This window comes from Rhinolophus sinicus, linkage group LG07 (assembly GCF_036562045.2).
Source record: "Rhinolophus sinicus isolate RSC01 linkage group LG07, ASM3656204v1, whole genome shotgun sequence".
In the NCBI taxonomy this organism is placed as follows: Eukaryota; Metazoa; Chordata; class Mammalia; order Chiroptera; family Rhinolophidae; genus Rhinolophus; species Rhinolophus sinicus.
Window position 1 is genome coordinate 48747732 of NC_133757.1, and position 15904 is coordinate 48763635.

Below are 15904 nucleotides of genomic sequence, written 5' to 3' on the forward strand. Positions count from 1 at the left end.
TTGCACTTTCACAACTATGGTCCCAACTGTCTCTGCAAAGCGGGCACAGTGATGTACCCATCTTACAGATAAGCAAGCCGAGGTCCCAGGAGATGAGGCAGCTGGTCTGGAGTCACCCTATGAGCTGGTGGCTGGCCCAGGACTATTCTGTTGTTTTCCTTCCGCAGAGCCACGCTTCCATCCTTTTTCTTTTCCCCTCTCAGGCTTTCGTATTCTCCTCGAGGAATCAATGGAGAGAGTGACCATTGAATGCCTGTTATGTGCCAGGCTTAGAGACATGGGACAGCTCCCCTGAAGTGACATGGTGACCATGCTGGGGTTGACCAGGTCCTGCTTGCCAGGAGGGCGCATGCTCCTCTTCATGCCACTTTCTAAGCTCCTTCCTCCCCTCTGCCACCGCTCCCTGGAGATGAACCCTGTCATAGTACATGTGGCTGTGTGCCTGCCCTCCTGCCCTTGTACCTTCCTCTGGCGAGTGAGCAGGTGGAACCCTGAGCCAAGGAAGCCCAGCAATTACATCAGCAGGTAGAACAAGCCAGCAGGGGCAGAACCATCGTCCCCCGGGGCTGAGAGTGAAGCTCCATCCGCCCCACTCGAATCTGTTTCATTCCTTCCTTCCAGCTTGCATCAGCCTTTTGCAGCTCCGTGTCACCACGGAGTGGGCCGGGGTCGTGGCTGAGAGTCTGGGGCAGGGCGGGAGTGGGGAGTGGGCCACCTGGACAGCACCTGGAACCCAGAGGAGAACCGTGGTAGCTGGTGGTCAGGATGTCAGCCAGAGCCCCTGGCAGCCTAAGGAGAGCACACCCACTGTTTCGTACTGCAAAAGGCAATCGTCAAAATTAGCACAGGGTAGCCTCGCTGGCAAACTAGTTTCACACTTCTGACCTTGATGTTCCCTACAATCCTGGGGGTGAAGCAGGTAAAAGTGACCCCATTTCCCAAAAGGGAAGAGTGAGGCTCAGGGGAAGTAAGTGGTTTACCAAAGTTCACCTCAGGAGCCAATGACAGCAATGTGTTTCTGCCCAAGAAATAGGAGGGCTTATCGGAGCCTCGTATGAGACATCCCTGCAGCAGCCTGGGTGGAAGCAGCTTTGACTGGAGGGAGTAGGCTGGCTCCTTGACTGAGAAGGAGGGAGCTACAGACAAAGCTGCAGACTGATCTCTGCGCTGACGGTAGGTCAGCAGGCAGAGGGATCACATAACTGTGTGACTGGGCCGGAGGCACACTGAGCATGAGTCAGAGTCAAGACGTCTGGATCCGTAACTTTGATGCTTGCTGTGAGCAGAGGCCGTGCCTCGGCCATGATCAAGCGCAAGCACTCAGGGAGTGCTCGGTGAAAGAATGCGGATGAGTCCCTGCCGACCACCCTGCCTCCCCCGGCACACCTGAGCAGCCGTCTATGCCATCCCCTTGGCCGGTGCCACCGGTCTCCCCCCATCTCCATCCCCAACAACTCATCTGCTCACTCACGCTCTGTGCCAGGGTCTTCCCCACTGTTGGAACCAGAGAGTCCAGGGAAGAGCAGTGGGCTGAGTGCCAAGATGCCCCCATGCCAGTCCTAGCTTTGCTTCCAACTTGCTCTGTGACCTGAGACCAGTGACTCCACACCTTTGGTCCCCAGGGTAGTCCTGGGAGCCTGAGTGTACAAGGTCTGCCCCCCGGTCCCAGGTTGGCCTTGTGGAAGAGGCAGAGCAGCAGGGTGGATGAAGGCCAGAGATGGACGGCTGCCTTCTTCCCTTGCCCCCAGGGCCTGAGCAGGAGCCCACGGATTCCAGGGTCGGAACATACAAGGAGAAGGCCTCACACAACATCACTCACCACTCGCGGCTGGGTGCGCTCAGGTTTCTCTCTGTCCCTTTCCCGGGGACTCCATCTCTACCGCTCTGTTCATCTGTCCCCATTTGTCCCATGCCTCGTTTCACAGATTGGCAAAGGCCCATCTGGGCACCTCTTTCTCTCTCTCCCTGCTGTGCTTCTCTCTGCCAGCGGGACACCAATATACCAGGGGGGCTGCAGCCACGACTGACTGTGTGACCTTGGACAAGTCACTGGCCCTCTCTGGCCTCAGGGTCCCCCTCTGGAAGTGAGGGGCTGGATTTGAGTCTAAAGGGTCTGAGCTGCCTCCGAGTGCCTGCCTGGTGGCCCACAGCCAGCACCAGGGCAGGGTCCGGGCAGGCATGGTGACGGTGCTGATGGCAGCGGGCGAGGATCACAGGTTTCCCACTTCGCAATGTGTTGGCAGTTGTCTCCCCTTTGCAAGGAGGGCTTGTTCAGCCCTAGAGCCTGATGCTGGGAAGGCAGGGAAAATGGTACCTTGTGGTGCTGTAAGAACAGACCTGACTTCCCAGGGCGGCCTGGGGACAGCTCACCTTGAAGGGCAGCAGGGATGTAACCACTGGCCTGGCAGGCAGTCCCTGGGCCAGAGGCTCTACCCACGTGCGTTTTGACTTTTCTGGGGCACAGGGACAAGAAGACATTGGTCATCTTTCTGTCCAGTGCCCAAACGTGCAAAGACAACTTGATGTCATTGCTGAGTGGCTCCCTGAACCAGCTCTGCATCCTCCAGCTCCTCCAGTGACCCGAATACCTCACCAGGGGAGTTGGCCCAGCTGGCCTGCGCTGTCTGCCGTGTGTGACTATGCTGAGAGAGAGAGAGAGAGAGAGAGAGAGAGAGAGAGAGAGAGAGAGAGGTGCCTGGTGTGTTTTGCTGTGGTTTAAAAGTCTTCAGTTAACAGCCTCAGAAGGAAAACATAGGGCACGGAACCTATATATAGTGAGGCCCCTTTAAGCAACAAAACATGTATGTGTCTAAAAAAGGCAGAGAAGACCAATGTCCAGTGTTAATTCTGGTAAACTGGGGATGGAAATGGATGAATTTATTTTCATCCTTAATTTTTCTTAAACTGTAATCAGAAAAGGCCAAGGGAAAAAGAAGTGTTTCATTAGAAGAAAGAGGTAGATTTTTAAAACGAAAGTCCCCCCACCTCCCCTGGAAATCTAGAGCCCAGTTTCTCTTACTGGCTCTGCTGCTCAGGTGCTGTGTGATCTAAGGGCAGGCCACACTCTCTCTGGTCTCCATCCTAGAGGACTACATCCTATTAGCTACTCTCTGGGGTTTCCAAAACTGGGTCCCATGAGCCAGGTCCGCCCAGCCTGTGCCCACCACCTCTGGCTGCTTCCTCCCACCCCTGCCTGCCACCCCAGGTATTTCCAGAGAGGCTGGGTGGTAGAGCTGGAGAAAGTCTTATGTCCCCAGTAGGCCCCGATAAACAAGCAACCAGTTATTTTCAGGCCCTCGAGGAGTTTGCGTTCCAAAGAACAGACCTATCCAGACACAGGCAGCAAACAATCCAATACAGGAAGACGGTAATTCCAGAGCGAGATGAGCACTGTCAAAAATAAAAACAAACAAACAAAAACCGAAAAACAGGATAATGCAGAGATAGGCAGCGCCAGAGAAGGTAGGGGATGATGAATTTGCATTTGGTGGTCTGGGAAGGCCTCCCTGGGGAGGTGGCAGGTGGCTCTTGAGCTCTCAATGGCAGAGTCAGCCACAAGGATACAGGGAGAAAGGGGGGTGGGGGGGGGTCGCATTCCAAAAGGAGAGAGCAGCAAAGGCCCTGAGGTGGGAACAAGAAGACATGGTCTTGTTCAAGGGCCAGGAAACATGGCTGGTGGCTTGGGTCACAGTGAATGGTGGGTGAGCATCTGAAGTCTGAGGATTGGTGGGGGTTAGGACTTCATTCCAGGTGCAAATGGAAGCCATTGGAGGGCGTGAGCAAAAGAGTGATTTATTTCTATTTTGCAAGCTTGCCCTGGCTGCTGTGAGAGAGTGGATTTGAGGGGGCAGGAGGGGAAGGAGGGAGCATGGTGAGGAGGGGTCTGGGCAGAAGGAGACTGTAGGCCTTGGAGACTGTAGGAGGTGGTGGTGGGTGATTGTGCCCTTTGAGGAACATCTTCAAGGTTTACCTGGCAGCATCCAGGTCCATCAACATCCTGGGTTGGGTGCGGGGCAGGGAAACGAAGGCCTCTCCATGTAGGACCCAAGCAACTGGGTGTGTGGTGGAGTCTAAAATTGCAACTCAGACTTGCCCCCATCCCAACTCTGGATGGGGGAGAGATGACCAAATAAAACAGCAGGTCCCCCTCGGGCCTGAGTCACTGCTGTTGTCTTAGAGCTTTGACTTAAGCAGCCCTAAGAAAGGAGCCACTGTCCCAGCCTGGTTGGGGCTCTCTCGGTGTCCAGGGGAGACGGTTGTGGATCGTGACCTTGGGTTGGGTGTGGGTGGGTCTGTTGGTGTGAGCACGTGTGTCTGAGTGTGATGTCTTGGGGGCTCTGCAGGCTCGTGCAGGCCCTTCCAGGCTGAGATGGATCTGTTTGGGGCATCCCAAACAAGTCCAGGACTTATCAGGCCCACAGAAAAGGGACGCCACCTGCTGGGAGTAGAAAGCTGAGTCTGTCTTTCCCCTCCCGCAAACTAGTGAACTCTGAGAGATTCCATTTGCTCATCTGCAAAATGAGTAGAAAAATAGCTGCCTCCTACTGATCCCCCAGGGGCCTTCTGGGCCAAAGGAGCCTGAGCATGTCTTTTCACTTCTTTGAGCCTCAGTTACCTCACCTGTGAAATGGGACACCTACTTCGCAGGATTGTTGTATTGATGATAATGCTACATTGTGTGTTGGATAAGTATTACCTGGAGTTTGACAGACGACAGGGCTTTGAGCCCCATGTTTGGGAGAGGAAGGGGAAGCAGAATGCCCTGTCCTCACGTGCCTCCAAGCACGGTGACACCCCAGGCCCTGCGACTTTGAAGGGGAACCAAAAATATGCTGTAGAGGGATCCCTGCTCAGGCTGAGGGGGCGCAGTGACCAGAGGAAGTGTCTAGAAGAGGGACCAGAGGAGCGGCCAGGCCGGTGGATGTGGAATCGACCTCCACAGGCACCTCCGAGAGCCTGAGGGTAGACCAGTGAGCCGAGAACCAAATGCCCCTCCTACTTAGTAAGTAGTGTGGCCCCTTAAAAATGGGGCCCGGGCTTCATTTTAGGGCTCCGTGCCTAACTTGGGGCCTCATCCCCAGCCTCCCATCAGCTCCTTCACTTGCCCCTGAGTCTTTCCAAGGGAGAGATTTCTCAGGTTCAGCCAGACACCCCCTTTAGGATGCAAGACACTGCCCAGGCCATCGTAGTGAGCCCACTTCCTGCACAGGAAGTGATGTCATGGGCACGGCAGGTCTGCAGAGGGTATGGGAAAAGGGCTGTGCTAGGGGCCTCCTTTGTTAGGAATAACAGCCTCCCCCAAGCCTGCCAGCCCCCATTTGTCATCAGTAACGGCCATTGTAACCACCTCTGAGGGGGGCCCCAGCCTGAACCCCACAGCCGCCAGTAGCCAGAGCCAGATGGAAGAAGGGCTTTGTGTCCAGGGAGGGGTCCGTCCATGTGGGGTTTGTGTGTTTTTAAAGCATAATAATAAATAGGCTCCTCTCCCCCCACTCTCCCCACTCCCCACTGAGCACATCAGCCTCACAGTGAATGGAAGAGATTTTCCATGCAGTGGGAGGTCAAGTCTGGCGAGAATTAGCCAGTGTCCAGGGGCTAGAGAAAGACTGTGATTGCTGATGATAAATGTGCCCAGCGTGGGGCGTTCCTCTCGCCCTCACCTCCCACCCGCCCCATTCTCCCCTCCCAGTCCTGCCCGTTAGCGTGCATACCGCCTCATGCCAGCCAGCCCTGGAGACACAAGCCCCTTCTGAATGGCAGATGCCCACCCCTGGTGCTGAGTCTGGGGTCCCAGGCCTGGTCTTGTCACCCCCCTGGGACAAAAACCAGGGGCAGGGGTGTCAAGGACCTCCGTACCAAACCACCGCGGCCTCGTGCAGACGTCTCTGCCCTGGGCAACAGGGCTGCCCAGAAGTGGACCTGGCTGAGATAGGTGGTGGTGAGTTTCTGTCCCAGGCACGGGGAAGACAGAGCTCACGCCTTTACCCACAGCCCTGCCATCCTGGGCCTGGAAGCAGAAACTGGGCCCTGGTCCAACGTGGCTGCTAATTTGCTGTGTAATGTTGCATTAGTCACTTCGCCTCTCTGGGCTGGTAGTAGAATGCAGGGCCCCAGGTCCCTCTGAGAGTACTCTTTCCACGGTATGCTTCTGGCCTGCTGGGGCTCATGAGATGGGCTGAGAGGCCTGCCCGAGTGGGGTTGTAGGGCTCCCCACACACAGCGCAGACAGATTTCCTGCCTGGTGCCTCTTCCAGCTGCACCCAGTCAATAGAGCACGTTTACATTTGTTTTCTCAGCTGACCTTCACAACAACACCTCAGAATTGACGGGGCACTCCCTGTCACCCCTTTTTTATGAATGGAGGAAATAAGAGGTAACACGACCTTCCGCAGCTCTCAGTGGCAGGGTGAGGATTTGAACCGCGTCCGCTGGCTCTCAGGCCAGCCTGTTCCACCACATGCCCTTCCAGCCTCGCCCAGGCTCAGGGTCACCACTAGGAAGCAGAGTCCCTCTGGCTTCCCCTAGCAGCTGGGGACAGTCTCCCATGCAGGAATGTCTGAACACTGTACTTTTAGCCTCTCCTCAGGGGGAATACAGTTTCTTTACCTTAGTCCTGAAACTACTTCCTTCACCTCCAAGGTCCCTGACTCCTGCTTATTCTAGTGGCTTAGATTCTAATACTTCTCAAACTAGCCTGTGGCCTCAACTTTCTCCCCATCGGGGCCTCCCACCCGCTGGATGGCAGCCCGTTGGGCACTGCCCAGGCCCAGCCTCTGGAAAGCACTGTGCGGCCTGGTGGTCCCTGTGCTTCGGCTCCTAGCTCTATCCTGCAAGCTCCACTCCCCTTCCGGGGCACCATTACCTTGTCCTGGACCCCACGGAGGACACCAAGAAGGGGGTGTGGTGTGCTCCCTGCCCTCCAGGAGCAGCTGCCAGAAGGCTAAGGAGCCTTCAAAGTGCCAGAAGCAGGGAGGTGCCCGCCTGCCAGACCCCACCTTGTTCGCCTCCCCTCCCCACATTTTAAGTGGTCTGTGAGCAAAATTGAACTTGTTCATGAGGAAGCCAGGTGAGTGGTGAGAATGCAAAACCGTGTCGTGAATATTCGAAAGAAGGCCAGGGAGGACAGGCTGCAGCCTGCGGAGGCTGGGAAGCTGTCAGGGGAGGAGGAAGCACCCTGTTCTGTGTCACCTTGGGTTACAATGATAGCCATGGCTGGAACTTCAGACAGCAAATCCAGCTGAACGTAAGGAAGACTTTTCTGTTAGATCTGTCCAAAGGCGAACATGGTGGAGAAAGGCAGTAGGGAGCGCCCATCCCTGGAGGTGTGTGAGTCAAGGTTGGATAGGAGATGATGGGAGATGTTGCGCGAGTTGGCCCTGGAAGTAACCTCTGTCCCCGTGAATCTCTGCCTCCTAAGGGGGACTAGCTGACAAGAGACCTCCTATAGGCAGGTATAGGCGAATTCAAAGCGTGGGTTTGCGTGGTGCCCACAAGAGGTCCCAGCCCGAGGCGCGGGTGGTCATTTTGATCTGAGGCCTGGGGTGGGCAGGCTGGGGCATGATGGGGGGAGCCCAGCTGCACATAGCTCGTCCTCCTCCCTCCCCAGGCTCCGCCCACCCTGTGCCCGAGGACCACAATATGTGCTGGGTCTCTGAGCCACGAATAACAATGGCAAGAAAGGTGACCCCACTTTCAGCAAACTAACTTCCTGAAGAAAAAATGTACTCAATGGGACACTGTCATACATTAACAGGTTCCCCACAAGGCATCTTCACATTTCATAGTGCTAGAAGGGCTTGAGAGATTGGCTGCACCAACTTCCTCATTTTATAGCCGGGGGCTCTGCGGCCTGAGAGGAAGGCCACACAGCAATGGCAGTGCCCAGCCCTGGTGCAAACCCAGGGCTCCTGACTTCAGTGGTGCTTCTTTTCCTGTGTGTTGACTGTCCGAGTATGTCTGTGCAGGGAGGTGTCCTCTCCCATACCTTCATCTTGGGATAGCTGGGCCATTCGTGTTTGTGGCTCTAAAGGCAGGTTGCAATTTTGCAACCACGGGTCCATATGAGTTCTGCTATTAGCAAAACACACGTGACGTGGGACATTTTCCCGCCAGCAGGAAATCCAGATCTGGCCTGGCAGAGGCAAGGTCTCCTCCCAGGGGCGGAGAGATGACACCAAGCCTGGCCTCCTCCCACTGACCAGGTGACCTCAGACAAGTCCCTGGAAGCCCCATGTCTTCATCTGTGAAATGGGAAGAAAATCCTCACCTTGGGGGTTGTAAGAGGTAAATTTGCTGAAATATTTTCCGCACCTCACATACAGTGGGCGTATATACCAGTCCCAGGTCAGAAGTTAGATTCGGGTATCAGACTACCTGAATTTGCTCCCCAGCTCTGCTACTTACTGGATTTATAGCCTGTGCCAGTTACTTAAAACTGTCACGGTCTCAGCATCCTCATCTGTAGTATGGGGGTAGTAATAGTACCTAATGCATAGACCGGTGGTTCTCAGACTGTGTACCAAGGCACCCCAAGGTGCCACAACAAATACACGGGTGCTGTGAGATACTTTTAATCTTCCAAGAAACATAGCGTAGCAGTACTGAACAGCTGCCAGATACCGCGACAACTGCTAGCTCAATATAGCTCACCGCGTCAACATTACATCACATTTCTTTTCTTTAGATGGCATCGTATCTTCTGCAAAGCTGGGATTTGGGCATTTGGGAGACAAATAATGAGGGAGACACTCTGATTCCAAGACTTGAGAACTTATTCAGCGCCCAACAGGTGCACACATCCATATTAGTAAGTCATGGTGGCTGTTTAGGAATGGAATACAAATATTTTTTCTTTCAAATTACGTGTATTATTTTTTCAAATGGCTACTAAGGTGTTAGGATACACACACACACACACACACACACACACACACGTTGTTTGGGTCTAACTACTTAATAAACAGAACCACTAGGAATTTATTTTGACCTTGGGGTAAAAATTACCAAAAAAAGAGAAAACATTACGTGGTAAAAATTACCAAGACATTAAAGACCAAAAGTTTGGGAACCTCTATCTAGGGTTGTTGTGGGGTCAGCGTGTTAATATGAAACACTCTCGAAAAGTATCTGACAGAATAAGCACCCAGAAGCCCCAAGACTCCATCTTTCTTCTCTCTCCAAGCAGCCCTGTACCGGGCAGGCTCAGGGACCTCCCCCAGGCACTAGGGCCCAAGCCAGGGCCAAGGAGGCGGGGAAGTGGCCAGTGGTTAGGACAGGGGCCCAACTCAGCTGCTACCCGGGCCCTGGCAGCAGCCCAGCCCCCCTTTAACTTGCAGTCACCGAGTGCCTACTGCATGCCAGCCAGCCTGCAGTCCGCCACTGGTCCCTCTGGGGAGGAACCTCAGGTCAGCCCTTAGTTCTTCCTTGTCTCCTGGAAGTGCCTGCTTCCAGGATGCCTGGGGGTGGGCATGTTGGCAAGAGGGCAATAGCTACATCAAGAGGCCCCCAGCGCTGCCATGACGGAGAGGCACTGATGAGGACACCCAACCATATTCCTGCCAAGGGCAGAGATGACTCTGTGCCAGGGCTGAGAGGAGGGGTGGGGCAGGGAGGGTAGGGCCTGCTGTGTTAATGGGGGCCTCATGTTTACTTTCCTCAGTCACGTCTGTACCTGCTTTATAAATGAGCCGCATTAGGGTTATACAACAAAGTCATAAATACAGCCCAAAGTGCCACCCCCTGGGGGCCGGCGGGTACGCGGTTAGAAGGTAGGGTGAGCATACAGCGAGCTGCACCCAGGGGCTCCCACATACCTTCTCTCATGGCTGTCAGTCCCCTTATTTCACAGATGAGGTGCCTGAGTCCAGTGGGATGGTTCAGGCCCAGGGGTGTCTGACTCTGAAGCCTGAGCCCTGCCTTACACCCATTGAGTCTGAGACTGATGTTGGGAGGTGGGCATGGAGCCTGGTAGATTCCCCACTGCCCTCATGCCCTTTGGGCTCCACCTGCTTTCCCTGGAGCTGCCCGACCTGGCGGAGAGGCCACAGTGACCAGCTGTCAAGCCAATGGGAGACCAACTGCCCAAGCTCCCAGGCCCTAGAGGCTGTCAGTTTACCTACGGAGAAGGTGTCTCCCTGCCTGGTAGAGGGAAGCGGATATGGGGGAGCCTTGGCTGGGCCTCAGGAATCCTCGGTACAATTCCCAGTTTAGCTCCCCACTAATTAGCTGGCCTTGGGTCAGTCATTTGCCCCACTTGGATTATTCAGTTTTCTTAGCTTTGAAACAGCAAAGATGGTCCCAGCCTTGCTGGACCTTTGTGAGAGAGCCCTTGTAATTGCAGAGTCCCGACCATTGTCAGGGTCTGTCAGGATTCCCAGGTGTGAGGACACCCACAATGTGTGCAGCCCCTCCAGTGATAACCCCCGGGCGACATCCCAAACGCTGAAGTCTGTTTCTTGGCCTCAAACTTTGGTTCTTCCTCTTGCTGTCTGTGTGCCCTTGGGCAAGTTGCTTAACCTCTCTGGCCTCAGTTTACCCATCTATAAACTGGGGACTAATACAACATACCTAACAAATTGTTACAAGAATTACGTAAAGTACCAAAGAACTGGAAACAGCGTCTAATGTGAGGTGAGCATTAGTTGCTATTTGAATACAGGAACTTGTACGTATATGCTAGACCCTTCCTAGGCACTCAGACATGTTTGTCTCATGTCATCCTGCCTTCCTCAGAGGCCAAGTAATGAGGTCGGAGTTTAGGGGCTCTCCCTGGGTCACAGAACATGCTGGATGGAGCTGGAGTCTCACCCCTTCTTGCTGGTCGGGGTCTCTCTCTCTCTCTCTCTCTCTCTCTCTCTCTCTCTCACACACACACACACACACACACACACACACACAACTTGGAGCCAGTGACCACCCTGCATTTTCTCAGAGCTCTGAAGCCCCCCAGTCTTAGCTCTGGCTGCTGGTGCACAGAGAGACAGCGCGGCTTGGGCACGTCAGGCACGTTTTGTTCCTTCTGCTCTGGAGGACAAGTGCATGATCCCAGGGACGGCTCTGGCCTCCCTCCGGGACCCCGAGCCCCACTTGAGGCACTGAAGTGCTGGGATTGACAGGGCCTTGCTTGGCTGGGAAGGGCCAGGTAGACATGTGCACCCCTGCAGCTTAATTTGTTGCTTCCTCTGGAGCAGCGAGCAGAGGAGGACAAGCCCCCTGCCGCTTGTCCCCAGCCACCTGATCGTTTGGCATTTGGCATTGGAAAGACAATTTTCCTAAGTGGATTGCGAACCAATAGCCTGGCCTGGCCTGGTTTCCCCCTCCTAGTGCTGGCAGTAGCTGGCGCTCTCCTTTCCTGTTTGTCTCACCTCCTGAGGTGCTGTTCTTTCCAGGGAGGCGGGCAGCCAGGGTTTCCTTTGGGCCCCTTTGCCGGGGAAATTAACAGCTTCACTGTGTTCCCAGCCTCTGAAGTTTCCTCATCCTTAAGGCAGAGGGTATGGACTTGGCTGAGGTGGGAAAGGCTCAGGGGTGGGTCGGAGCCCCCACCAGGGTGGAGGCTGCTAGAAAGGTTGTCTCCCCTCCAAGCTGCCGCCTGCCTTGGGCTTTCCTGGAGGATGAAGCCCCCCCAGCTACACCAGGGAGCCCAGGCCTGGTGCAGCCGCCCCACGTCACCCCATCCCATGGCCCTGCCGGCCTTGGCTCCTGTCCCCGCTTCCATCAGACTGGCTGCAAAGGGCAGCTGTGGCTTCAAGGCAGCACTGGCCTGGTTTGAGCTCCAGCCTCAGTCCCATTTCCAGCCCTTCTTGTACTGTGGTGTCACCATAGGATACTGGAGGGCGGCCGCGCAGGGCTAGTGCAGGGGACATTGGGGAGGGCTAAAGGGGTGTCCTTACCCTGATGGGTCCCCTCACCGCCCCGGGCCACCCTCATTTTTCCATCTGTAAAGAAGCAGAATCACTCACAGCATCCTAGAGCTGGCAGTGGCTCCATAGCACAAGCCCTTAACAGCAGGGCGCGATGGAGAAACTGAGGACCAGGAGAGCCAGACCTTGCCCAAGCCGTAGAGGAGTTTCCAGCGTATCTCCTCTGGCTGTCCCCTCTCTCTGCCATGGGTTTCCAGGGGACTGAGGGGTGCCCCCAGCCTCCCAGCCTCTGGCCTCACCAGAGCCCGCCCTCCCTCCACAGGCACTGATTCAGGCGGCGAGGTGCTCCCTGACTCCTTCCCGTCGGTGCCGGCCGAGCCGCTGCCCCACTTCCTGCAGGAGCCGCAAGACGCCTACATAGTGAAGAACAAGCCCGTGGAGCTGAGCTGCCGTGCCTTCCCCGCCACGCAGATCTACTTCAAGTGCAACGGCGAGTGGGTCAGCCAGAACGACCACGTCACACAGGAGGGCTGGGATGAGGCCACTGGTGAGCTTCCCTCCTTACTTGGTCACCCCCAGGACACCTGGGACAGCCTAGGCTCCATGGGAGACTTCACACAGCCATGGGGCCCCTCTGAATCTCAGTTTCCCATCTGGGTTCACCCCGGATCAGTGTTTCTCTAAGCGTCGGCTACATGTCCCAGCTTGACTTTGGGTGACCAAATGCAATAGCACCGACTCCTTTGCTGACTTGCATGTTGCCTATTCCAGTTTCTTTCCATCCTGCTCATATCAGGCAGCAAGTCCAGTCGGGACCAGGGTTCTTTCACCAGCACCCCAGCACCTGCTCTGTGCCCTGGCTTTGGCAGCACCTGGCCAGGATTCTAGATCATCATTCGTTTTGCAGATCTTCTCTGTTTGTGGGAAGCGATACTGTTTCCATTCACAGTAATGATGCAATGTTTCCTTCACAGAAATCATTTTCATTTTCATTTTTAAAAGGTTAATAATGTTATGTAAATAATTACAGAGGTGGTGCAAAGATGTAGCCCAAACCCTGAGGGAGAGAGGAAAGTGGCTGAAACTAAGGCCCCTTCCTTCTGACACATGTGCAGGGCCCTGGGCGTCTCCAGGGAGGTGGGGGGGGCAGGAGGCAGACCCCCAGCCTCCTCACAACTCCTAGAGGCTGGTCTCTCCCCTGAGACTAAGTGGGGGGCCTTGTGTGTCCCTAGGCCCCTGTTTGCAATAAAGGAATGCTTGGAAGTAGAAAGCCTTTCCCAGAGCTCAGGACAGGAAAGTGGGCGACCCACTGCCGGTCACCACCAGGCAGCCAGCACTGGGCAGCTCCCTGGCCCCAGTGTCTGCGTTGGTTTTGTTTTTGCCCATCTCTCCCTTGGTCCTTTATCTTCTCCTGCTTTTCCAGCCCTCTCTTCTTTCCTTCTGTCTCCTGCCTCTCCCTGCTCGTCCCTGTCTTTTTTTGTGTCTGTCTCTTTATGTTTCCCACTCCCCTTCTCTCCCCATCTCTCCCACTTTTATTCTTTTTCTTTCTCCTCTCTTCTCTCAGCCTCACTCTCTGTGTCTCTCCCCTGACATTCTCTCTCCCTCCCTCCTTTCTCCCTCTTCCAACTTCTGTTTCGCTATGAAAACTCACACCTTTTAGAACCACCCAGGCTTAAAACTATACCCCATAATGTACTGAATGCCACTGAACCAAACATGGTTAGATTGGTAAGTTTTACGTTATGGCTATTTTACCAAACTTTTAAAAGTAGATTTGGAGGCTCATTCTCATCCCAAATCCAAAATTTAGAAAAGAAGTTTTACAAGAAAATGTCTATACCCCAGTCTCTAGCTGTGTGACTCTGGGGAATTTACTCATCCTCTCTGAGCTCGCACCTCTCTTTGTAAACTGGGATGTTGACAGAAGGTCCTGGTGAGGGAACAAGGTGGCGCTGAACATGGTGCCAGGACTCGGCGGGTGCCCAATAAATGCTGTTTCCTCCATCCTCTTTCTGGCTTTTTCTTATCCTCTTTCTCTGGAAACTTGGCCTTACCTATCTGTCCCCCTGAGTCCCTCTGGCCTGGATCAGCGGTTAGCCATGTGGGTCCGCAGAGCAAGGGGACAGTGTACCCTGCTAGGGACTCTCACAGCCCCTACAATTATTAGCAGTAGTAACAGTGGGGCTCTTACACCCCTGCTCCTATGCACACTAGCCCTGCCAGTCCTAGAAATTGGGGCACTGCCGTCCCCATTAGCTACAGAGAATGGACAGTGGTCCTATGGACCATTCCCTTGGCAGCAGTATGGCTGGCTCCTCCCAAGCCTCCTGCCCCCCCACCCCTGGCCCTCCCTGGCACTCTCCAGACCCTGAAAACAAAGAGGATGCCAGCTTTGGGCTAGGAGAGGTGGGACAGCCAGCCCACCAGCTCATACCAGGTTGAGGTGGGCAGCCAAGCCCTGTGTCCTGGCCTAGGCACTGCCTGCCACATGGTCACATGCAGGGGCGGACACCTGGTGCTGGGGCCCACGTCTGTGGGACCCAGGGCCCCATCCTCATCTCTGCCTCCTGGGACCATTGCCAAGCGTCAAGCCCCCAGGCTGATCCTTTCCCTCTGTCTGCCGGGTGAGTGCTTTGAAACCTTCTGTATGGCTGACCCCTTGAGAGGAACCACTCTTCCAGGCAACTGCCTGGAAAATCAGGGGCAGGGACCCTGCTCTGCTGGCCGGGCCATGCAGCATTGCCTGTTGGGCGAGCACTCCAGGGAGCCACTGCGAGCAGGCAAACCCCCCCACCCCTCCACCCCCCCGTCCATGAAGCAGCCTCTTCCCTCCTGGGGCCTCCAAACAGCAGACCCCAGACCCCTCCTGTTTAGATCCCTGGCCATCAGGACGGGCTTCTCATTGCCTAGGCTCCCAGGGCAAAAGCCCCCACCTGTCCCCACACACACCATGATGCCCGAGAAGTAAAGCAATGAGGTCATTGGAAGAGGTCCAGAGAGGCATCGTGTGGTAAGGGACAGAGTTCTAACCTGGGCAAGACACCAACAGAGCTGATCGCGGCTTTGCTGGCAACTTGTTGTGGGACTTGGGATCTGCCACTTACCCTCTCTGAGTCTCAGTTTCTCCAAATGTCAATGGGAGGGGGGGCTGGATGAGGTCCAAATGACCTGCCAGAGTTGATTTGTGTCCAGCTTGAGCTACGTGCGATGGCAGAGTAACTGCCATGGCTCATTTAGAGTTTGCCCTGAGTGTCCTACTCTAATGAGGGAACTGAGGCTCAGAGAGATTAAGTAGTTAGTGAAGGTCACACAGCTAGGGAGTGAGAGTGAGGCCAGGATTCAAGCCTGTCCATCTGCCTGGCCACATGCTTAACCACCATGCTATGGTACCACAGTGTTTATAGTGGACAATCCTGCCCTCAAGGGGCTTATCAGAACCCACGTGCAACCCTGAAAAGGTGTGCTGGGACACGTCATGGCAAGGAGGAGCAGTTTTAGGAATTCTGAGACAGAGGAGTCAGGGAGGGCTTCCTGGAAGAGGAGGCCTCATAGTCCTCCCACAAGCTTTGGGGAGGAGCTTAGGATGAATGCCCTGATTCAGGAGGGCTCACTCTCCTCCTGAACGTAGGTTTTGTCAAGGGAGAGTTGGCAGAAGAGTGCGTGCTTCCTTCTCTAGGCTAGTGGATGCAGTTATCCAGGGAGGCCCCCAGGCCCTGGCAGGGTACCACTGAGAAGTGAGGGGCCGGCCTCCCCCAGCTCCAGCCCCATGAGCCGTGACCAGGGAGAAGCCGTATGCTCTCTTCAGATACATTGCTGAGCTTCTCTGGGCTACAGCAGTAAACAGGGCAAAGCCCTTCCTCATTCTCCTGCACAAGATAGACAATGAACACATGAATCTATCAATAAATAGTACAGTTTCAGATAACGGTCAGTGCTCAAATGGTCAGTGAGGAAATCAGGGTGGGCAGGAGTGATAAGTGCTCAGACCCATGTCTGGTGCAGTGGCGGGAGCACTGAGTGGTCCTTGAGGGCTGAGGAGAGTGGGC

General features: G+C 55.0%; 1 protein-coding gene across 4 annotated transcripts in view; it reads left to right on the top strand.

The window, feature by feature from the left end:
* Positions 1-15904, top strand: part of UNC5B (unc-5 netrin receptor B) — an 81465-nt gene that overhangs the window by 49049 nt on the left and 16512 nt on the right. For all 4 annotated transcript variants that reach the window (XM_019745973.2, XM_019745971.2, XM_019745972.2 and 1 more), the window contains exon 2: positions 12181-12405. In XM_019745973.2, the coding sequence (XP_019601532.2) occupies positions 12181-12405 (225 nt within the window). The remainder of the gene's footprint in view (positions 1-12180; positions 12406-15904) is intronic.